General features: G+C 55.2%; 5 protein-coding genes across 5 annotated transcripts; 1 reads left to right on the forward strand and 4 right to left on the reverse strand.

Annotated features, from left to right (window-relative positions):
* Positions 1-593: 593 nt before the first annotated feature.
* Positions 594-4,685, reverse strand: GCG54_00001748 (putative ATP-dependent RNA helicase ucp12; the record flags this gene model as incomplete). Its single annotated transcript, XM_045401852.1, has 2 exons — positions 594-844; positions 899-4,685. 2 exons carry the CDS (start codon positions 4,683-4,685, stop codon positions 594-596), a joined length of 4,038 nt encoding a protein of 1,345 aa, XP_045270581.1.
* A 546-nt stretch (positions 4,686-5,231) lies between these two features.
* On the forward strand, positions 5,232-6,116 carry GCG54_00001749 (Aprataxin-like protein; the record flags this gene model as incomplete). The annotated part of the gene is made up of 2 exons (XM_045401853.1): positions 5,232-5,322; positions 5,383-6,116. 2 exons carry the CDS (start codon positions 5,232-5,234, stop codon positions 6,114-6,116), a joined length of 825 nt encoding a protein of 274 aa, XP_045270582.1.
* Positions 6,117-6,463: 347 nt separating this feature from the next.
* GCG54_00001750 (uncharacterized protein) lies at positions 6,464-7,089 on the reverse strand (the record flags this gene model as incomplete). The annotated part of the gene is made up of 2 exons (XM_045401854.1): positions 6,464-6,573; positions 6,687-7,089. 2 exons carry the CDS (start codon positions 7,087-7,089, stop codon positions 6,464-6,466), a joined length of 513 nt encoding a protein of 170 aa, XP_045270583.1.
* A 1,198-nt stretch (positions 7,090-8,287) lies between these two features.
* Positions 8,288-9,208, reverse strand: GCG54_00001751 (uncharacterized protein; the record flags this gene model as incomplete). Its single annotated transcript, XM_045401855.1, has 3 exons — positions 8,288-8,579; positions 8,633-9,069; positions 9,128-9,208. 3 exons carry the CDS (start codon positions 9,206-9,208, stop codon positions 8,288-8,290), a joined length of 810 nt encoding a protein of 269 aa, XP_045270584.1.
* A 1,318-nt stretch (positions 9,209-10,526) lies between these two features.
* Positions 10,527-12,640, reverse strand: GCG54_00001752 (G2/mitotic-specific cyclin-4; the record flags this gene model as incomplete). The annotated part of the gene is made up of 4 exons (XM_045401856.1): positions 10,527-10,808; positions 10,860-11,399; positions 11,458-12,522; positions 12,629-12,640. 4 exons carry the CDS (start codon positions 12,638-12,640, stop codon positions 10,527-10,529), a joined length of 1,899 nt encoding a protein of 632 aa, XP_045270585.1.
* Between the last annotated feature and the right edge of the window lie 10,070 nt (positions 12,641-22,710).

Below are 22,710 nucleotides of genomic sequence, written 5' to 3' on the forward strand. Positions count from 1 at the left end.
ATCCTGTTGAGAGGAAAACGCACGAGCTCTGTTGATGTGCGTGTGTTGCGTGTGCAAAGTCCGTTGCAGAATTGGGGGAGGTGCTATGGTTTGGTCACCACCCACCTCTCCCTCCCGTCCCTCACCTCTCTCAGTGCAGCAGGGAGGGCAGCAGCCATTGGATGCCGAGCTACCCCGCGTCCCCCCGGCCTGCACCCCGGTCGCTGATCACCAGGAACTTAATGCACCATCCCAAGGGACCCAACCAACGTCCGTTTGTTCGACCCAGAGACCCGAGACGTATCAGTGTACTTTGGAAACATGACAGGCAGGCTTTTCACTTATTCGTATGCGCCAGCGGACGCGTACCGCGGGAGGCAGAAATTTTCACAAGAGTGGGCTAGGTGACGACAGTTGGTATCACGGAAATGATATGGTGGATCTTATAGATGCGAAAGCTTAACAACTGACGTCGAGGCTCACGTCGAAGCTGTGTCGAAATGCGCAGTAACTGGACCCTTGCTTTTATTTTCTCAGTGAGCTCCCCAGAGATCATTTCTATTCTATATCATGTCCGTATCTGATTCCTTGTCAAGCCGTTGCGCCGTCATCTATCATGCGTCTAGCCCATCCAACTCTATCAGCTTTCCAACCATTTGAATAACTTCGTTGTCTGTCAGGTCCAGTCCTGGATTCTCAATCTTCAGCGCAATAACGTCATCAACCATACCCCGAAGCCTCGATACCAGGACCCCTAGTCGCGCCCAGCCTCGGAGCCGCACCCATTCATCAACTATCAAGCCTCTTCCTAGGGTATCCAGTGTGATTGCTCCCGAGAACAAGAGCAGGGTATAGGAGTTGAAAGCTAAGGGAGGTTAGTAAAGATGTATTCGAAGCGCCCGAAGCGCAGGTTACTTACGTGTGAGGTCTCGAATGAATGTCTTGCTTGTAGAAATCATGGTAAAGTAAGACATGAACGTTGCGTTACCGGAGAATCCCTGGCTGTCAAATAGCGTACTGCTTGGGTGCACAAACACCCGCCCAGTCTCTTGCGAAAAGTATTTGATCATTCGTGCCTCGGGATCCAACTCCTTGGCGCCTGAAACCGTGCTAGTGAATTTCTTGTCAGGATATTGGATACGCGCGATTTGCGGGCTGAACGCTGAAGCCGTGAGCGCGCGGAGTAGCGTCATTCCGGATCTGCTCTGGCTTTGCGAAGAATTGGCATCCTTTGCTGCGACAATGCCAATCTCTCGAAGGGCTGAGTAGTACTGCATCCGCGTAGCCGAGATATCATTGAGCGTCAGGTACGAGAGGAAGTTCTCGTCGCAGAAAGACCGCAGTTGCCGCTGGCCTACGCCGTCGTATCTCATCTGTTCCCAGTGCCGGAAAGCCTCGAGATCGGTGAGAAGATCACCGTCGCCCTTCGAAAACCGCATTCGCGCCTCCTTCGCTTCATTTCTCCTCTCCGAAGGTGACAGGAACGGACTGCGGGTGCTGAGTATGGCCGCAATAGTCACACAATCATCCAGACATCCAAAAATGGCGCCATAAACCATGAGTTTCGCGCATCGAAGGTCTGCAGGAATCATGGCGAGCTGCTGGCCCAAGGCGGTCATTTCTTCCCCATCCATAGCGCCTATTCTTTGCAGAAGCTTGACTGCTCCTTCAACGGCAGTGCTTTCAGGGGGAGTGGGTGACCGGGCAAGGAATGCAGCCACGTCCCTCATACCCATGGCACGAACTGAAAGACACATCTGCTCCAGAGGCACTCGCCTGATCTCAGGCTCTGGTCGTTCTGCCATTTGTTGCTCAAGGTTTCGTGTGTAGAGCTTGTAGCATTTGCCAGCTTGAACTCTACCTGCACGACCACGGCGCTGTTTACATGCTGCCTGGGAGGCCCAATTCTCCTCGAGCTTCCGCATGTTATTAACAGGATCATAGGTGGTCTCCTTCACCTTGCCACTATCAATCACAGCAACGATGTCGTCGATGGTGATAGATGTCTCGGCAACGTTTGTAGCGACCACGACCTTTCTCTTCCCTCCTGGTGGTGCAGCAAATACGCGTTTCTGCTCTTTCGTCTCCAAAGACGCATGGAGGGGGAGCACATGCAATGAGGAGTTCGACTGGAGTGCTCTGCATGTCTGGTTGATTTCCGCGACACCGGGCAGAAACACGAGAATTCCTCCCGCCTTCTGAGCGTAGGAAAGTTCCGAGTCGATCGCTCTCACTGTGTCGTTGAGGAGACTGTAGTTGATACGAGCGCCCAGCTTCTGAATGGTCTTGCCCATCGAGTCGCCTCGCGCGTCATCAAAGTCGCCAACATCGCCGCCAAAACCCGTCATACCGATGATATCGTCGAGGTAGTAATCTTCGACGGGATACGTCCTGCCAGAGATTTCTACCAAGCCGACGCTGAGACCCTGTGAGGTGAAGTAGTTCTTGAAAGACGCGGCGTCTAACGTAGCACTCATGAGCACCAACTTCAGGAGATCCTTTCGCGTCTTCAAGACCTCTCTCACAATGGTCAGAAGGAAATCTGTATCCAAGCTGCGTTCGTGGACTTCGTCAATGACAATGTGACTGACATCTGCAAGAGAGGCAATGACGTCTTCAATACGGCCGCCGGATGTTTGCAGTCTCCTGAGAAGCACACCAGTCGTCACAAACGTTATACGAGTCTGGTTGCTTCTGCGATTCTCTCCACGAATGGCGTATCCAACTTCATCTCCGACTCTGGTGCACCGCTCCTCTGCTACACGGTCTGCCAAACCAAGTGCAGAGATTCTTCTGGGCTGCGTGACGAGCATGTTGGCACAGTTTCCCAGGCCTCTGCTGTATAGTTCGTCCAGGATGAATTGCATTGACTGCGTTGACTTTCCTGAACCAGTTTCGCCACTGATGATCGTAACGTGGTTCTCATCCACGATGCGTACGATATCTTCTTGAACTTGCCAGGCTGGCAGTGTCTTTCGCTTGGATATCATCTTCTGCCATGACGGATCCTCCTGTCTTCTGAGCCACTCCTCACGGGTTCGAGGATCCGGCTTCCACATAATCGGCTTCGGGGGCCGCTGGGATCGAGGTCCAGTTCTGCGAGGCCGAGACTCACTCGGGACCTCCGAAGCAGTTGAAGCAACAGCAGCAATATCGAGCAACTTTCCAGGTCGTTCTATGATGTCGTTGATGTTTTGCTGGATCCAGTCAACGGCCACAAAGATCTTCATAGGCTCCTCGCGATACGACTCGTCCAGATACGCAATGCTTTGCTTAATGATGGACAGCTTGATCTGTGCTGGTAGCTGGGCAACGACGGAAAAGACAAGCTGGGCAGGGTAATTAGGTGACTTTCGCACTCTGATAGCAGCATCAACAGACTTGTTCCCGTTTTTTACTGACTCCAGCTTGACTTGGATGATGTCGGGGTCAATCTTTTTGAAGTGGTCGCCAAAAGACGACTCCATGGCAGCCACTTCATCTTCCCAAAGCTCCTCAGCAGTCATACCTGGATACAGCAGATCGTCTGTCTTCATAGGCACGTCTGCTGAGACTTGTCCGACGAGGCGTTGTTGCAGCATTTCAGCCGCTCCAGCCTCGCTGTTGCCGGCCTCCTCGAAGACACGCGCACACAAGTCGAGGGCGTAGCCCGACTCAGACAGACGCTTGATTGCGGCTTCCTTCTTGAGGTCCATCGAAGCAACCGAGATGCCTGCCGCGTAGCTCTCAGGCAGTGCCCACGGTGGCAAATCATCCTCGGGAACGTGAATCAACAGCCACTCGAGGGTCTCTTCGCGGTCTTTACAGATTTCCGTTGCTTCTTCCACATGGCTCCGTCTGAATGCCAGCTTGCTTAGCTCATCAATGATGCTCTTCCGCATGGCAGCAGACATTTGGACCTTGTTGGGATTCCAGACGACGTATTTCTGAATGAGAGCTTCGATCTGTGTCCTCGAGCGCTTGCCCATTTCAATCTTGGGAGCTTCGGTCCATCCCTTCATCATATTCGCTCCGCCAGGACCATTGCCAATAACCAGGCTTGATGCGCCCGGCCTGGTTTTTGCCCTCTCCTTGGCTGCTTCAGCTTCCTTTCGTTTCTTCTCCGCGGCGGCTTTGGCGTCTTGTCGGTCCTTGAGTGTCTTGAACGGGTCCGCATCGTACATCCAAGCCTTGCCGTCCTTCACGTCTTGCTTCTTGATTTCTTGAAAATCTTTCCACAGAGATTTGTAGTCGGGGGGAAGCACGGTGTGCTTATTCTGCATGCTACACACTCTGAAGAGGGCATAGGTGGCGGCACAGTGCCTCGCCTCCAGCGCGGTAGGTCTGGTGACTAAATGCTTGAAGTCCGGATGGATTTTGAAAGGATCCAAGGTCGTCAACTCCCGAGTCTTCAGGTCCTTCGCAGCAATAGTCACGAAGCAAGCGTAACCTTCAGGGGTTTTCCGGACATCGTAGACTGGCTTCTCCCACTGTTGCTTCTGGCATAACTCGTTGAAAAGGTTCACTGGCAGCTTTCCGGTCCAGGACGATCCGCCAATGATCTGCTTCACAGTCGGTTTCCCAGCCACAGGCCCAGCAGCCTGCTCCATAGGAGACGGGCCGCCATTTTTCTTTCCCTTGGCGCCGTCTTTGGCCGATGAAGCAGCAGGTTGTGCTGCTGGGGTCGGCGCGGTGGCCTTGTCCTTTCCTTTGCCTTTCTTGACCATTGTCGTCGGTAAGTCGCTCAGTTTTCGGCTGAGGCGTTGTCAGCCATGCAAGGCGGCGTTCCGATGAAGGGTCGAGAATGCAAGTGAGTGACTGGCGCGATTGGCAGCGCCGAGTGAAGAGATGTCGGGAATTTTTGTTTCGCCCAGAGGTGTCGCTGATTGGTGAAGCTGCATCAGCGGCGGTTGCAGAGACGGCATGCAGTGGGCGCTCAGTGACCTTGGCGCCCCGAGAGAATGATGGCGAGCGCCGTAGGGCGGAGCACGGCTGCTCCTGCAGCTACCCCGCTGTGGGTAAACCTGCCGACTTCCCCAATCCCTTCTCCATCTTCTGTTCCTGAGCCTAACTTTCGCTGTTGGTGAGAGGCAGCGGGCTCCGTGGCGCGTTCGCGTAGGCATACCATATTTGCAGCCTTGATATACGCGTGAGTCACCAGCACCGGCCGTGACTCTGTTGAGGATGGAAGGCTGAAGCGACAGCTTTGGCGAGGAGCGAAGCCAGTCTTTCTGTGGTCTCGAACCTGAACTCCTACTTTCATACCTGCAATGATGGCCGGGACATCCTCTGATCCAGAGGATGCCATCACCCAGGACGAGATCCAAGGGACCGCTGCGGCCCCAAAGGCCCCGAAGAACGCCTGTGCGTCTTGAACTCCATGCTCCGAACTCTGGCTCGCCGTACTGACATGATCTCGCACAGTCACGGAGCTTATGACCCGAAAGCGCAAACCGGAACGCGCAGTCGAGAAACCAAAAGCATCGCGCGGGAGATCGTACAAAGCCCGAGACGGTCTCGGCGTCTACATCGACGATCCAGCCTCTCACCCGCCCTCCCGCGTGATATATCACAATGACGACTTCGTCGCGATCAACGATCTCTATCCCAAGGCCAGCGTTCACACACTCCTGCTTCCCCGATCACCGGCGCACAATCTCCTCCACCCCTTCGAAGCGTTCGACGACGCCGATTTTCTCGCGTCGGTACAAGCAGAAGTCCTCAAGCTGAAGGAGCTAGTGGCCAAGGAGCTGCAGCGGCGATTCGGGAAAGGCAGCGAAGCCGAGGCGGCGCGTGAGGCCGTCCTGAATGGCGTTGTCGAGCCTGAGGGCGATGATTTGCCCAAAGGCCGTGACTGGCAAGCTGAGGTCATGACAGGAGTACACGCACATCCCAGCATGAACCATCTGCACGTCCATGTCCTCTCACGCGACATGTACTCGGATTGCCTGAAGCACCGCAAGCACTACAATTCCTTCAACACTCCCTTCCTGATCGACGTTGCCGATTTCCCGCTACCACCCGACCACCCTGGTCGCGCGGGAGACCTCTTGAAGAGGGACTTTACGTGCTGGAGGTGCGGTCAAAACTTTGGGAACCAATTCGCAAGGCTCAAGGAGCATCTCGCCGTCGAGTTTGCCGAATGGAAAAAGGAATGAATTCACTAGAGGCAGTAGCAAAGGAGCAGATAGCAAGCAGCATCATGCATGAGAAGCTATATCGGTTCCCCAGCTAGCAAGCATGGCGGAACCCAGCCTTAGAAGGAGAGTTGCAGATAGAATAGTCTTGTATTCAGCAAATAATGGTATCTCGGTAATGGTCGAACTCTCGTGTGCCTGGCGATCCGCGGGCGGAGGAAGAAAAAGACCTCGACACCATGTCTGAGCAAACTCGGAAGCGATACCCCAACGCCTTTCGTGTCTTTTGAAACCCTTAGACCAAATCCCTAGAGCCTTGTGTAGAAGTACATTGCCCCGTTCATCCGTTTACTGTATGGTAATAGCGGTCAGCCGAAAAATCCTCCCATCATCCGTGACCAGGGGGAGGGACGCACCTCCTCGGCAGAGTCCTCAGCGTTCGAGGGCGACTTCACGCCGGCATCTTCAAGGTCCTTGGCTGCGCATTAGTGAGCCAACGTCTTTCCACTTTGGCCAGTCGGCGGGAACAAAAAGGGGGCAGACGTGTGTATGTATGCGCGTTTTTGCGAAAAAAGCAGAGGTCGAGCTAACCTTCCTCTTCGGATGAAGACGACTCTGCCGCAGGGGATTCCTCCTTGTCTTTCGTGGAGGCGTCGCTCTTGCGGCCCTTCTTCTTAGTCTCCTTCTTAGGGGTCGGGGCGCCGGCGGACGCGTCGGACTTGCGAGGGCGACCGCGACGGCCAGGGGTGACGCTCTTCGCGGGGGTCTCGGAGGCCTCAGCGACGGCAGCTTCGACGGCGTCCTTCTTGGGCCTGCCACGGCCTCTGCCGGTCGAAGCAGCGGGCTTCTTCGGCGTCGTGGCCTTCTTGACGCCTCCGCTTCCCTTGGGGCGACCGCGAGGACGGCCTGTGGGAACGTACACCTTCTTCTCGCCAGGGACCTTGGGTGGTCTGCCGCGGCCGCGCTTGACGGGCTCCTCAGTCGTAGGCGCCATCGCGTGTTTTGGTATGTGTAAACGGTCGAGAAATCAATGGAAGAAAAGTGACTTAAAAATGCCAAAAGAAAAGAAAAAACCAAATACGAAAGACGAGGAAAGTGCGACGTTTGTTCAATCCGTCGTGCAGCCGTTCGTCCGTGGTGAGTAAGAGGGAATTGGTGAGTTAGTTGTGTTGAGGGAAGGGGGAAAAAACGGAAGAGAAGGAGAGAACGGGGAAGGAGGTTTGATGGTTTGGCGTCTCCAATTGTGTGCAGCAGCTCAGGTAGGTAGGTAGGTACCTTACCTTGCAGCTGTTAGACCAGCGCGGGAAAAAGCGCGCTGCAGCGCGTGTTGGCGTCGCTGAAGCTAGGGGACACGCTCCGGGGTAGAGAGCCGCTAGTTCCAAAAGGCCCCAGCTTGGGTGCGTCGTGGTGGAGAGCTCTTTGGCTAAACGCCGGGTAGTTCCCCGGACGTGCTGAGCCTTTGGAAGGTCCCCTGCCGCCATCTGCAGCTCGCCTTCTTGGAGTACATGCTGCAAACCTTCATCTACACATAAAGGACAGAAGAAAAGAGCTGTGTTCCCACGACACACTTCGCTAATTGCCTGTCTCGACTCCGACTGAACTGGCCACGTCAATCAAGTATTCCAGGTGGATGCGCCGATCGCGAATGCAGTAATTTAGCAACAACGATGCGTACGCGAAAAGCATAGTTTGAAACAGGGATTCGTACAGAATCATGCGATCTCGGCACGGTGGCATGCTTGCTTTTTGTGTCAGTGAGATACTTCTCTTGAGCTATGCCGCCTGTGGTATTTCATGTATGCAGCGACTGGAAACCGGAAAGAGGTTGTGCTCTTCATAGAAGTAGCGAGCAGGGCGGACCAATTTGGCGTCTATAGCTAGGAAACATTGACAGTCTGTGTGGCATTATGTCGGCCGCAATATTGGGCAAGAACTTGGTTTTCATTGTTCCAGGCAACGACAAGCTTTGTTGGTAATTTTTACACTGCACTGAACGTTGGCATCAGGCCCAGCGTGCTATTATGATACAATGCTTTTGTTTCGTCCTTCCTAGTGTCATACAAGGAGTATCTTGTGGGCTTCATTTCGTCCCATCTAGACATCTCCGCTAGTCGTTCATGGACATACACGACATGTGGTCTTGCTCATGCCCGCCTAGTACGGCGAATGGTGCGCGCAGGTTTGCCGTCATCCTACTCGGCAACCTTGGTCTTGACCTTGCCGCTGGCACCGCTCTTGACGCGCTTGGCGACGGGTCGGTTGAGGTGGTGCTCGGGAATCCAGCTCTCGTCAAAGTCCTTGCCGGTGGAGGAGGCAATAGTGGTAGTGTCTGCCTCAGCCAAGGGGACGGTGACGTTCACCTGGCGGACCTTCTTAGCGGTCTTGGCCTTCTTGGCCTGGGGGAAGAGGGCCTCGATCCAGGTCTTGTAAACGAAGTAAAGGGTACCAGCAAAGGCACCGGTCAGGAAGAGGTAGAGGAAGATGCTATTTAGGTGTCAGCGTATGTCAATTGACGCGCAGCCTAGGGGCCAACCTACATCTGGGGATCGAAGATGCTGGTGGGAGGCTCGACAACGGCAGCGGTGGCGTTGTAGGCCTGGACCTGGAAGATATCGCCCTTGGAGTTGCTGACAACGGCAACGAGCTGAAGAAGAACATCCTGGGGCTGCATGTCGAGAGCGAAGGAGTAGGGAACAGCCTTCTTGTCACCCGCCTCGACGGTCAGGTCGTAGCGCGCAGACGTGAGGTTGCGGAGGATGGCATCGCTGGGATGAGCATTCTCAGCCAACTCCTGGGTTGTAGTCAGAAGACCACCGACCATGGCGACCTGAATTGGAGAGTCCTCATGGTTGGTGAACTCGATAACGGCCTTAGTGGGACGACCGTTGACGAGCTTGACGCCAAAGATATCAGCCTCGGGGAACGTAGCGGCAATGTCGGCTTTCAGAACCGGAGCGGTGGCATCGGTGTCGACCTGCACATGATTAGAGGCGAAAGGCAATGGCGGCGCGACTCTTGAGTCGTGAACTCACAGGAGGCGCCTCCTCGGCAGCGAAAGCGCCAAGGATGGGCAGGGCCAGGAGGGCCAGAAGAGACGACTTGAAGTAGACCATGGTGGATGACGGGTAGCGGCAGCGACAACAAGCAACAATTGAATGCGACTTGACCAAGTCAACAATCGCAATCAATGATCAAGGGTGGGGGAGGGAAAGGGAAAGAAGAGATGGAGGAGAAGAATTAGATGCGAGCCAAAGGGGGAAGAACCTACCCAATACAGACCGTGTCGCTGCGAGTGCTGAGGTGTCACTTTGGCAGGCGACGGGACGGAAAAAGTAGAGTGTGCGCCCACGGTTGAATCAGCAATGTGGCCTCACACGACTTGATCCACTGGAGAAGGCGAGATACCTGCGGGCTGCGGCGTGGCCTGGAAGTGTTCCATTAGATGGAGCTTCGTGCTATTGGCCAATCATCACATCAATTGACATGCGGAGCTCTGGAGGCGCATGTGCCACTTGGAGAACCCCCCAGCCACCTGCCCGGGCCCGAACCAGGGATGCGGAGCTCGGGGACGTTAGCTTTAGCACATCTCATCTAGGTACCTCAAAACAAGGAAGGGAGCTCCTACTTTGAGGCACCTTCGTTCGGCTAAGGGATGGTACGCTTCTCAGAAGAAAACGCATACACAAGACGCGAGACAAAAAAAACATAGCAATTGGCATCGCATCACCCAGAGTCTTTCTCAAGATACCATGATCATTGCCTCAATACTGAACCAACTACCGAGACGCCGCCTCCTTGGCCTTTGTCAGCTAAGCTCTGGCTCAACTGTAACAGTACATAGAAAATGCAAATTCCCTTTGCAAAAGAATTATAACTCATACACAAGTTAGTGGTGCCTCGTTCCAAAAACCCCTGAGGCAGCTAATCCCATAATCTTTGCCTTTCCATCATCTATGCCACTCCCTGCTGCCTTTCTCGGTTGCTTTTGGTGGTTCTGGTTTGCTCCTGAAAGCCACGCCCATTGCATCTGTATGCCTTGCCTTCTAGGGGAATCATCCCACCTAACGCCGTAAACATGCTGGACTCGGATGAAACGCAAATCGACGAGGGCCAACCGAAAGAAATGAAAGGCTATCAAGCCGAAAACCAGTCGTGGATATCGTCACATCGTCCAAAGTCATCAACAGACCGTCTCGCCGGTCGTAAACATTGCTTTGAGTAAAGTTGCGCGTCATTGCCGGAATAGTCGTTGCGTGTCGAGTCGGGTGCGCGTACCCGTTCGTGATATTAAAGTAGTAGCAGCGGCAGTTGTCGCATTCAACATCGTTCAGAAGAAAAAAAGTTTGTCGAGTCGGGCCATGGGCCTCGTTGGTGTCCCCAATAGAACCCTCTCGCACGATGCGCGGTTGCTGATCGAGTACTATTGTCCTACTAGCCCGAGAACTCGACAGCCTTTGCATGGGCAGCGTTGCTGTCAAGGTCGCCAAAGTCGAAGGCCGATGCGCGGCCAACGGAGTAGCGGAATGGTAGCGTGAAGCCCTTGGCCAGTTCCGCCTGAACGTACTCAGCGGCACGCTTGTATCTCTTGTCAGAGTACTTTTCAAAGACGGCAAGGTGGTGCTTGCGGGGGTTATAACAGCATTCCAAAACCATAGAGACCAGATTCTTAAGCTGGGCCCAAGTGTATCCAGAGTAGTGAACGTGTGCCGGGGTCTGGCTTGTGTTAGCAGCGCTCATTTCCAGAAGTTATACCGGTCAACTCACCCAGTCGCCCTTCTTCAAGATCAGTCGAGACAAGCAGTGCGCAGCGGCAGCGAGGAAGCTGGGAGGGCTGGCGACGAAGCGCTCATCCATGATGGTGACTTCAAGGAAATACTTTGCCAGCGTGCGCGTCTCGAGGTCATAGTCATCCGCCTTACTAACCCTTCGCAGAAAGCTCATCGGACCAGGGAAGCCAAGCTCGAAGCTCAGCATGCTAAGCATGAAACGCTCGGCCTTGAGAATCTCGTCAATCTTGTAGCCGTTGTCAACCATGAAGACAATCTCCTGCAGAGATGGACAGTTGATCTCCTCGTATTTGGAGGCAACAAGCAGAGCGGTAGCGCCCACTAGTTGAAGCTTGCCAATAGAGACAACCTTGTATGAAAGGAAGCGGTCGATATAGTTGACCGTGAGGAAAAGAGTCTCCGGCAAGAGACTGAATCGGTGGTGGACTTGGATCAGCCAGTCCATTAGGACTGAGCGCATGGACCACTGGATCTCGGCTTGGTGGTCCATGTAGTGAGGGTCGGGCAGCATCTTCATCTGCGCAACAGTCAGTCAGCATTGAGCGTCAATTGCAAATAGCCGCCGTCGAACGCACCTCAAGCTCCCTCATGTACTCAAAAATGTCGTCGCCGTACTCTGCCACCATACAGACATCCCAGATCTCGTCGTCGACCTCCTCTTGGGTACGGGTACTCTCAACAATGGCCCGGGCCGTCTCCAACTCTTGTTGCACCTTGTCAGTAACCTTGGGAGCCAACACCGTGGTAGCGCCGCCAGTGGTGAGATCACCCCGGGATTTGTACGAGTGGGCAGTCGTGTATCCCTGGTCGTCGTAAAGCTCCTCCTCCTCTTCCTCGTCCCAGTACTCCTCCGGCTCCGACAGCACGGGGGCAGCAAGGGCCGAGTCGACGGGGACGTTGTCGTCCTGGAAGTCAACCTCAAGGGAGCGGGCATTTTCAGTAATCTCCAAGGAGCGCCTATTGTATGGGCCGTGGTATTGTTCATCGCCAATGTGCTCGACGGCATCCTCGTAAGCAGCTTCGGTCACATCATCCATTGGCTTCCAAGATTCAGTTGTGGCTCCAGGCTGTGTCGAGGTCGTGGACAGCTTGCTCTTGGTGCGCCTCAGCAAGTGCATCGCAGGCTCATTCTTAAGCTGAGGCTGGGACTTGTACTGTCGAGGCTGTCTGCTTGACTCTGCTGTGGCGTCTTGTGCCATGTGCTTGCTCTTCGAGGGTCTAGCGTCCAAGTGGGCTACAGAGGCCCGCTTCGCAACCTGCTTTGGCTGCGCATCATTGCGCACGTCAAGCTTGGGTTGCTTCCATTGCGCTACAGGGGGAGCAGCAGCCTTGTTGCCCAAAGCAGTGGATCGCTGAGCAGGGCGGGTGAATCCATCCTTGCCGTTAGTGGGATTCTCCTTGTTGTAGTTAATGTCGACAACCTTGCCCTTGCCCGGGAGCTTATCATTGGGTAGAGCAGCGAGGTTCTTGGCCGTGTTGCTGACGTCTCCGAAGGCGGTGCGCTTCGCAGCGACCTGGAGAGCGCCATTACGAGGCATTGCCTGGAGGTTGCCGGTGGATTTGTGTCGCTGATGTATGGAATCTTGTTTCGAAGGGATGATGTTTTCGTTTCCACCCGGGTGGACTCGGATGCGCTGAGGCTGTTTTGAGGAACGTTAGTCAATAGAATAACCAAATCAAAGAAGCTGTCCCTCGCAAGATGGTCGCTGACTACGAGGGAGAGTCGCAAGGGGGGCGGTGACTTACTCTAGCGTCCATTGCGGCTGCTTGGCTTGAGATGGCTAGCACTGCTTGTTTTTTTATTCTGTTTGCGACGGAAACCGGGAGGGGCAGTGGGAAGTATTATGAAGCTGCTGCCGGTGAGGATGTCGTGGGAACAATTGCGTCCGATAGCATGTAAACACCAACGGCTCCTTTTGCCTATGCTGCTGCAGGTCCGGTCCTCGATTTGCGGCCGGCAGAGTAAAAGACGGCTGGGCGGGATCGAGTGAAGGGATGGATGAGGGATATTGCGACAGATAGGGATATAACGAAGGGGCGAGGGCCGGTCTGGTTTATGAGGTACCTTTAACAGAGGTGGCGGACTGCCTCGACAATGACCGGCTGTTGGGGGAGGGAGGGATGTGGAAGGGACGGAGATATGCAGGCTTGGAAACAGCTCTGGACGAGAAGAAAAGGTCTCAAGCCAAAGACTGTATGGTGGTGACTGCCGCGACGGGGCGGATTAAGACCAAAAAAAGCCGCCTTGCTAGCCAGGTAAGGTTGGAGCGACCCTTGGGACAGAATGCAGACTGTTTACTTGTTTTGTAAATATTTCGCAGCTGCCCACCACCGACGCGAAGCCCGTCACCCAAAGCGCGTCTTGCGATTGGCTCGCTTAGGTGGGGCTAGCCGTTGGCCGGCCACTGGGCGGAGACTTCTGGGCTCATCTCCAGGCGGAGGGGCTGCAGAGTCGCAGTGAATTCAATGTTTTGCGCGCCCCATCCCCGGTGTCTCTGCGCAACCGCACAACACACGCGCATGAACGAATCCGGGGAAGAGTCAATGAGCAACACGATGCGGACCCAAGACACTGGTATTCAGACGACGTTTCGGTGATATCATCCGACCTGCCTGCATCCAACCCCGGCCAACCGTTGTTGTGATTGTGACTTGTTGATGCTTGCTTGCTCTTGCTTGCATGGCCATTCTGTTTGCCCTAATGCTCGACATCCTCCGAGCCCACGCCCGCGGATGACAAGCCGCTTGGCAGGCACAATGAATGAGAAAACCCCTTTTTGCCTTCAAAGAGCCTCCAACGCCTTTCTTTGTTGATCGAGCCTGTGAAACGAGGAACGTTGGATTTATCGGCTGTCCGAGGACGAGGACAAAGGCCCAGCCCCACGTTAGTCTTCAGCGGCTGGCACATGGGAATAGACGCTACGAGATAGCTTCCGGGCTTGAGTTGTCGGCTGCATCGTCTGTCTTTCACCTAACTTGACGATACGATCCTTGGGCTCACTGAGGAAAGCTCAGTTGACGCGGCAGGGTGTCATGCTGGGGTGGACAGAAGATATCCGAAACCTGGCGCCGCATCGGACACACAAGAGATGCGAAGGCGATTCTTTACGGCGCAAACGGTGAATAATCCCAGAATATTCAATAAGATCCTTGATGGCGAATATCAACCAAAACGAAGGTCACAGAGGAGGAGGAGCCCATCCAAGCCTGGGGAACGTGGTTATCGTGCCGCGTGGCGTCGAACAAACGATTCGAGGTTCTCGGGTCGCCTCCGAAACGCGTCAACGTTGCGAGTCAAGATCAAGGACAAAGAACGACATTATCGACGGTATATCAGCAACCGCCACCAAGAGGCCAGAATCCAGCTACGGGGAAAGCGAGCGGGAGTGTAGTATTAGTCCCCGTACGGAATCGTTCGCCCCTGGCCCACAACGCCTGTCGTCAACTTTTTCGTTTCATTTTGGCATCCACAAGGGCAGAACGACGTCGCATTCAACAATAAAGAGAGCAAGAGCGTAGAGCATCAGAGTTAAGGAGACAATGGCGACAAAATGGAAACGACCCACCCAAGTCTCGTTATTGTCAGCAAAGTTGGCTTTGGTTTCTGAACGAGTCGGGCGCAAAGACAATGCCTGCTTATGACAGTCGCAGGCAATAGGCGAAGATAAAGCTGAGCGGAAACACGTTACTGGGCGTAACGGAGGTCATTGGCAGAGAAGACTTGAGCCATCGCAGATGGAATAATAAACCACACGGAAGAGACGTGCTTGTGAAAGGGGAAGACGATGAATAATTGGAGAGACTGTGGTGGATATGAGGATGGTGAGGATGGCAAAATTATGTGAAGGCAACGTAACGACTTTGTCTGAGGTGACGGAGATGTCACAGCATAAGAACGACAGCAACAGTGCTGTTCCAAGTTACAATGACGAACACACGAGCGATGACAGCAATGTGAAGGCACCTTAGAACAGGGGCTTGCACCAACGATATGGTAGAGAGGGACATGCATCCGGACATTTCCTCGACCCGATCGTGGGCAATCCACGAAGCATCTTGTTGAGGGTGCCGCAATGACCATAAGTTCTACATTCCATCGAGCACGCGGTCGAAAGCCGACGGTGGCCTTTGAGGACGAGACTTGTTTCCGCGTTTGCGACATGGGCATCCGTGAGAACAGAAGGCATCTCGGTGATTGCAGGGCACTGTTTGAGGAATACTCTGTATGGGGCAGGGAAAAGAAACAGAGTCACAGAGATGTCGGGATTTTGGGAATGCAAGATTCAAGAACTTTTGTGAGATAGGAACAGGAATTGTATCAAGGTGAATCGAACCCAAAAAGCCATAGTGAGGCGTTGATGGTGAGGTGCAGGTGCAGGTGCGTGCTGCAAGTGCTCGGCAAAGTCTCGGCAGGTCTTCCTACCCCTGTCGTGATAAGTGGGGTCCACAGCTGTTGAAATGACGCTAGTCTCAAAATGGAAGATGATGTTGAGTTTCCTCCCTCGTCGCGTCTCCTGGATGACAGTCAACTCGGAGCTTCGGTCGATAGCAGCAGCAAAACTCAATGCTTACCTTCAATCGACTTTTGAAATTCGTTTCCATAGGTTCTGAGAACCTTGGGTGATTTTTCCGTTAGATCCGACCCCATTCCGTCGTCTTTTCGATCATTAAAGTCGCCAGGGTCCAAACCCCCCCAGCGCGCCAGGAGGCGAACGCGAACCCGCCACGTGGTCACGTGGATGGTTCGGGCGCAGAAATAGCCAGGAGGTCAAGGTCAAGGTCCAGGTCGCGGCAACAGTATTGCGCAGCACCAAAGGGAATCCACCGCGAATCGTCAGTGTTGCGACTCATCGCCAAAACTTTCGTACCCCCGGCGCTGTTTTTTTTTTCCCTTTTGTGCGCTGGATCCTCTTTCACGACCGGCGCCCCTTCTCACTCGCCTGGCGCATATGGCGACTATTGCGACGGATTTGGACGTACGCGCCTGGCCCAACAGCCTGCGACCGGCATTGGTATTGGTAGAGGCAGCGAGAGACCCGTCTTGCAGGCCGTCGCATCTGGCCAGTCGCATTGGCGCAACGCGATGCGCCTAAAGCATTCATTCTGCTTTGTTTATTTTGATCGGGTTGATTCTAGGAAGGGTTGCGACTCCTCCGACGTTGGCGATGCCTCTCGCCAAATGCATGACGGAAGCGACATGTCGTCAGGGACCAGCCGGGATGTGCGCGGGCAATTAATATCTCTGCATGATGGGCGTACCAGCTCCCTTTTCACCCCTCAATGACAATCACCCGCCCGCCGCCACGCAAGCCGGACATGGCAGGATACGACCACCGCAATCCCGCACGACGCTGCGCTTCGCTTCTCTGCGCTAGGATGACCTTCTGCTCCCAGGCACAAGACCAATGGCGCAAAACCGGCGACGACTGGACGGAGGGGCGCCGCCATCTGACTGGCTTCGGCGCATTCTCTTGCTCGATCGCACACACACACACACACACACACACACACACACATGTCCATTCCGTTCAGTCGCACACCCTCACCCAGCATGCGACCATGTTTTGGAATTGGCCACGGCTCAGCTGGCTTTATATTATAGGGCATCGTCCCATCCCACCGTCGTCAATCATCAACTGTCACAGTCAGCCAGTCTGGGGATGGGCGCAGCGCACTGCGCAGTTCGAAGGAAAGCTCCCCCCCAGTCCTCAGCACGTACCTATGTGACGGCTTCGAACGTACCCCCCTGCAACATGTCGCAGCACACAAAAACTGGAGAGTCGGCAGTGCAAAGCCAGAATTCGCGCACGGTACGCCCGCTGCCCTGGAAGACCCTACGTCGTCGCAACTTTCTTTCCACACTTGCCGCGCCGCCAACAGCTTCGTCTTCCACAGCGCATCGAACATAAGAGGGAGAGTGTGTGTGTGTTTGCGCGAGCGCAACCCGTCCTGTATGCGCGCTTCGTAGGAGAAGCTATGGATCGATTTGAGAGTCCACAGAGAGAGGGGCTAAGTGGCGTGGCGAAAGTAGCCCAACCATGCGCAGAAGACAGAATAAGTCGAGTGTGACGCACAGGGTTGCAGAATTTGACTGATGCCGTCTCCGCTCACTCGCTCACTCACTCACTCTCCGCCAAATGCGTTGAAGCCAAAATGCGCGGGCAGGCGCCGATCTTCCCGGCAGAATCCAGCGCACCAAGGCTCCATCTGCTAACTTGGTCATACCCGTCCATCTCTGCCCGTCAAGCGACGAGAATCTCGCAGCTCGCTGGCGGGAGCCGAGAACGAATCGACGTCGAGTCCATCTCTGCAAGACCGGTCTCAACTGCAGTGCTTGCTTCAATGTGTCGCCGCCGCGTTGGTGGTGGGATGAACAGAGCATGGCATGGCATGCCATGCCATCTTGACGGGGCCCACGAGCTAATCGGGTTGACTGGCCGCAACGACTGGGCAGACACGCAGAATGCGACTCGAATCAAGCCCTTTTCGCCTCTCCAATCCCACCAGAAGACTAGCAAAGAAAAAGGGTCCTCGATGAAGCCATGTTTAGTTCCCAATAGCAAGCCTCCCAAACCTCGACGTGGCAGTGGAGCTCCAACTTGCGAGGTAACGCAAAACAAAGACCGATGGCTGCGTTCAGGAAAGATGGCTCACCCCTGCGAGGGAATCTGGAGCCTGGGCGCAAAGTCTCGCCAGGTGTTGCACACCGTACTTTGAGTGCGGCATGCCTCTGAACTTCCCGATTGGCGAAGCGACTTGTTGGGGCCTGCATTATCCAGTGCCAGTTCATCAACCTGCTGCCCTTCTCCGCACCGCGGACGCAGAGAGAAAGAATGAAGCCAGCCTAAAGACGAACCGCAGACCAACAAGATGCGGGCGCGATCCACAACCCCCCATCCATCATCGGTCGTTGCCCATGCCATCCCATCCTGTCGCAAAGCGCGAGACGAGAGCTGCCACTCCTGTTAGTGTTACCTTTGCGTCTACATGATGTGGGGATTCCTCGAGCCAAGCAAAGGCGGCGACGGCGACATCTGAACAAACGCAGCGAGCAGCAGTTGGAGGGGCTGGTTAAATCAGATTCTGGAGTGCCAGCTGCCATGTATCCGCACAGCATGCGACAGAAAAACACACACACACACACCTTAGTCGATGGCCACGACTGCCGTCTTCCTTGCCATGTCGTGTCTCTCTCTTGAAGATGATTCGGCAACAGCTTCGCATTTGAAACCCCGACCAGCGCATACAACCGTAACATGACGGCCTGGCCCAATCTTGCCTCGTAGTGACCTGCGGCGCAAAACATCCCCGGCCACCCTATCTAATAAGCTCTCCGCCCGCGGATCGCAGCGAGTACCTTACCGCGTGTGCCTTGCTGCTGCTGCTAGGTGCAGGCGGGAATCCTCGTGCGCAAACCAACTACCGTGCGAGCAACGCACCGAAGCTGCGCAGAGGAGGGGGGGGTCCGGACAGGTGAACGATCCCTTCTCTAGGTGTTATGTGTGTTTGAATATGGCTATGCTGGATGGACTCCAGCTCCAGACAGATGTTCAATAATAGGCCAAACTGTTGCGACGTGCTCTGTGGTTTGCATTCCCTCTGCGCGCTCATATATTAGCAGAACTAGCCGAGACGCGGCAGCATGAAACGAGAGCCTGGGGTTCATGATCCGACGGCATTGAAGCTTATGTTGATGCCAGTTACATTGCGGACGAACTCTTCCCTCCAAGGAGGCGAGCGATCAAGAGGGTTGACGGTTGAAACCAGACCAGACCGAGCTGAGCGAGCGGCTCTGGGTATTATCATGTTGAGCATCCGTTTATTTGCCAATGTGTTCCGCCTTGTCTTGTACGCATCAGGCCCAGCCTGCGCTTCGACCACCCTTCTCCGGCCGCCATCGTTCTTGACCTTTCGAACCCCCTGCACCGCGAGACACGGCGCCTCGAGCTTGGTCGAAACGGCGATGCCATTGGCTCGCCGGGCCATGTGGCTCGCGACTGGTTTGTGTTGTCCTGGTCCCACGCTCCGTGTGCCTGATATATGTATATTCCAAGTATGCGCGGGCCTGTATCGCTACTGCCAGCCAACCTGCCTCTCCATTGCTACTGCGACCACCAGGCACCTTGATCGCTACGAGGTGAAGGTGTCGGTGGGCCTGTGTTGGGGGTTGTCTCATGCGGGCGAAACAGCCGCTACCGCGGAGGAAGGCAAATACTGGAGCTCACGAACGGGCTGGCTCTTGGGGAGGGCCCCCAAATAGCTCGCAGATCATTTCACCTAATAAGACTACATTCTCCGCCTGACAGGCTGCCCGCGCTGTTCGGTCGCGGGTAGTATGGCACCGGCCAGCGCCGCCTAATGCGCTCATGGCGTTTGCGATATGGGCTAAGAGCCGTGGTTAGAAGCTCGCCCTCTGAAACTTGGAGGCATTGGATGGACGGCTGGGTCAGATAAACGGCTCCAGGATTGGGTTGGGGTTGGCGCCAAAACGCTAGCAGACGCCATGCCGGACCTGCAGTTCTGGCGTCGTCGCCGACGGGTGTTCATGTGTATGTATGCGTGGTAACAGTGGCGGTGGTAGTGGTGGTGGTTGTGGTGGTAGAGCGGAACATGTACGTATGTTGCCAGTGTGCCATCAGGGTAGGCCAGTCATGATGAAGACGATGAGAATGGGAACAAGGTCGGCCGATGGATGTCTGGGGCTGGTGTAACATAGATATGACAAGACCAAGTCGGCCGTCGCGAAATTGTGCCATCGCGGTCCTCAATTGTCAAGTCGAGCACGGAAGCACAGGCCAGAACGACATCCAACATCCATCTTCAAGTCACACACACACATATACACAACGGGGCATATGGCATATGGGACCTTGTGACAGGCGGGCGATCCGGCACCAGTCGCAAAGCGCAGATGACGGAGCTGATACCGGCCAACCTCCATACGAATGGAAGGGCGAGGGGTGAACATGAGGGATGGCTCACGCGAGATGCCCCGACGCAGATCGGCCATGGCGTTCCGATTTCCTCCTCTTCGTGTGCGCAAACATGAATGCTTTCTTGGTTCGGGTAGGGTGGGATGGCGCGCTGCGAAGCGCCGCAGTTATCAATCCGAATCTTGCAGCGCAGGCGGGAGGGAGGGAGGTGGGATGAGTATGTACATATCCCTCGCAGTCTCTGGGTCTTGGCCCCAAGGCACGGCAGTCGAGTCGCAATCGGGTCCGATCTGGCGTCCCTGGCCCCTCGGAGGTTCCGGGTATTGGAGGGCTCGAAGCAGATATGGCAAGGCATAATGTCAATCAGTTGGTCTGCTGTCGCCGCGCCCATCAAGCGTAGTGTGTGAGTGTGTATCCGTAGATACGAGGCGTTGGCAACTTGTCAGGAAAGAGAGTGAGAAGTAGTCCCAGGCGCAATGTATATCGCATCGCATCGCATTGGATTAAACGTGAGCTGGACTCGATGGGATTGGTTGGGATCATGGATGGCCTGAAGGCCTGCGGGCATGGCCAGGATTGACGAGGTTTCGATGGCTCAGACCGGACAGGGATGGCTGGGCGAATTGGAGGAAGCGAGGAGGAACAGGTCTGGCGGTCCATGGATGGTACCCGTGATAACTAAGGTGAGGAGCAGGAAGGTTTTTTTTGCGTGTCTTGTTTGCTCGCGGAGACATGACGCTGCGGCCTTACTGGGGCGCCGGAGACCCGTGAAGCATATGGCTTTCCGTTCTGTCACTTCCTTCACTTTAAGCCGGTAAGCCGCCATTCGTTTGTCGGTGGCCAGCCTGCCCCGGTCAGTTGTTGTTCCTCCAGGTCGTCCGTTGCGCTGTTCTGCTTGCTGGGCTGGGCTGGGCTGGGCTGAGCCGAACCGACACGAGGCATGGAAGCAGGGCAGAGTGCGATTGGTGAAGAGAAGAGACACGGGGTGTGGTGAGGAGCGAGACAAGAGGGCCAAAGGGCCATATATTCCTTGAGGCTTGCACATCATCGGGCGCTTGCTCGTCATCAGTTCGGGTACCGGTGCGCACGTATCTGGTCGTTCCGCTGCGCCGTTACATAACCAAGGTCAGCCAAGGCCGTCATCAGCAAAGTTACTGGTTAGTAGCTGGTAGGGTAAGGTAGACAGATGGGCAGGTAGGTAAAAAGGGAGACGAAACACACAAGTTCGCATGTGCGTACACAAAGTAGCCGATGTTATCTCTGTGTGAGCATCCATATATGTATGTGCCTTACTCGAGGCCAGGCGAAAGTGTTAGTACGCAATACATGGACACAGCTGGACGCGCGCACACACAAACACGCCCAACGCACACCCACGGACGTCTGGATTTGTTCCGACGAGTCGACCCGTGGGCATCCTTGAACGGCAGGCTTTGGATGTAGGTATGCTATGCCACGGGCGCAGGGTAGAGAGTGTGTGTCTTGTGTCGAGATAATACTAAACGAGACATTGAAGATGGAGCAGGACGGTCCTTAACGGGCAAAAGTCAGTCAACTGTCTGGCCCCCTGTCCTCCCTAGACCTCGTGGACAGAGATTGAGGCTTCTAGAAGGCTGTAATTACCTTCCGGTGCGGCGAGAGACCATCATATCCGCAAATAGGCACTCGCGAGATTTGATGGATCAACGCCAGCCCAGGCAAGGCAGGCAGGCAGGCAGGCAGGCCAGGCCAGATCTTGACTTGTTTGACCGCCTTCGCCTTTCCATAACTCCATTGCCTTTGCTTTGCGCCGTCCAGTCGTCTTTGGCCACCTCAGACCCTGTCCGGTCCAGTAGGTACCTACACAGCAGTGTCCGCTCTGCTGCGCTGCGCTGCCGTGCTCTGTATGGCCGGTCTATGGTTCCATCGCAACTTGCGCGCTGTTCGTTGTTCGCTGTCCGCTTTGCCTGCTTGCTTGCTCGCTGCTGGCTGGCTGGTCGATGGGCGATGGTCGCTGATGTGCGGCGACGGGTGATGCGAAGCGCCCCAAGTTGCGCAAGCATAGACGACTTCCGCCTCCGTCCGGCGCCCCCTCCTCCGGTCGCCCCTGAGGCCCTGGAAACACCTTATTTCCTCTGCAAAGACGCAGACAGACTCAAAGCATGATATGGAAGCCCAAAATCAAGTCGACAAGAGGCCTAGAGAGCGCCAGCGCAAATGCGCCTGCGACAATGAGGTATCTGATTCACCGGTGAAGGTCAGCTACCTCTGAGGTGGGTGGTACCTTAGGTAGGTAAGGTACCACTCCGGGCAGGCGTGAGCTGGCCAGGAGAGCGTGGACGGGACGGGCGGGTCCAGGTGCCACCCACTCTGCGGTGAAGTGCGGCAGGTACCCTGTTTTTCAAGGGAATTACTGGCCAGGGCCCTGTATCTGGGGCGAGCTAACGAGCTGTTGTAGGGTCGGCAGGGTCGGTAGGCAGGTTGGGCCCCAGCCAGGGCAGACTGCCCACCTCACCCTCAGCGCCTCCTGTTCCCGTCGTGTGAGGACAGGAGGTGGCAGCCCGTACCTACCTCCTTACCTACCTACCTTAGGTACCAAGGTAGGCCGCTACCGCGCCTGCTCCAGGCTGTCCGCCCCTGAAGCGTCGGAACACGCCTCAGCTGTTCCCAAGCTTCAGCGGACACTATCACCTCACTATAGCGCACCACGCCCTAAAGGCGCCTGAACCGGACGAGAAACATTCGCACACAGTCTGGCGCACTGTCGTCCCCAACCGGTGGCCGGCAGTCTGGAGACCTGGGTCTTCCACAGTGGCTGCAGAAAAGACGTGCACCTTGGGCCGCTGGCCTTGCCTTGCACTCCATGTTAGTGAGCGCAGACCCAGCAAGATTGAACTGAGCTGCAACAGGACTGGA

Source organism: Colletotrichum gloeosporioides (genome assembly GCF_011800055.1).
Source record: "Colletotrichum gloeosporioides strain Lc1 chromosome Unknown consensus_7, whole genome shotgun sequence".
Lineage (NCBI taxonomy): Eukaryota > Fungi > Ascomycota > Sordariomycetes > Glomerellales > Glomerellaceae > Colletotrichum > Colletotrichum gloeosporioides.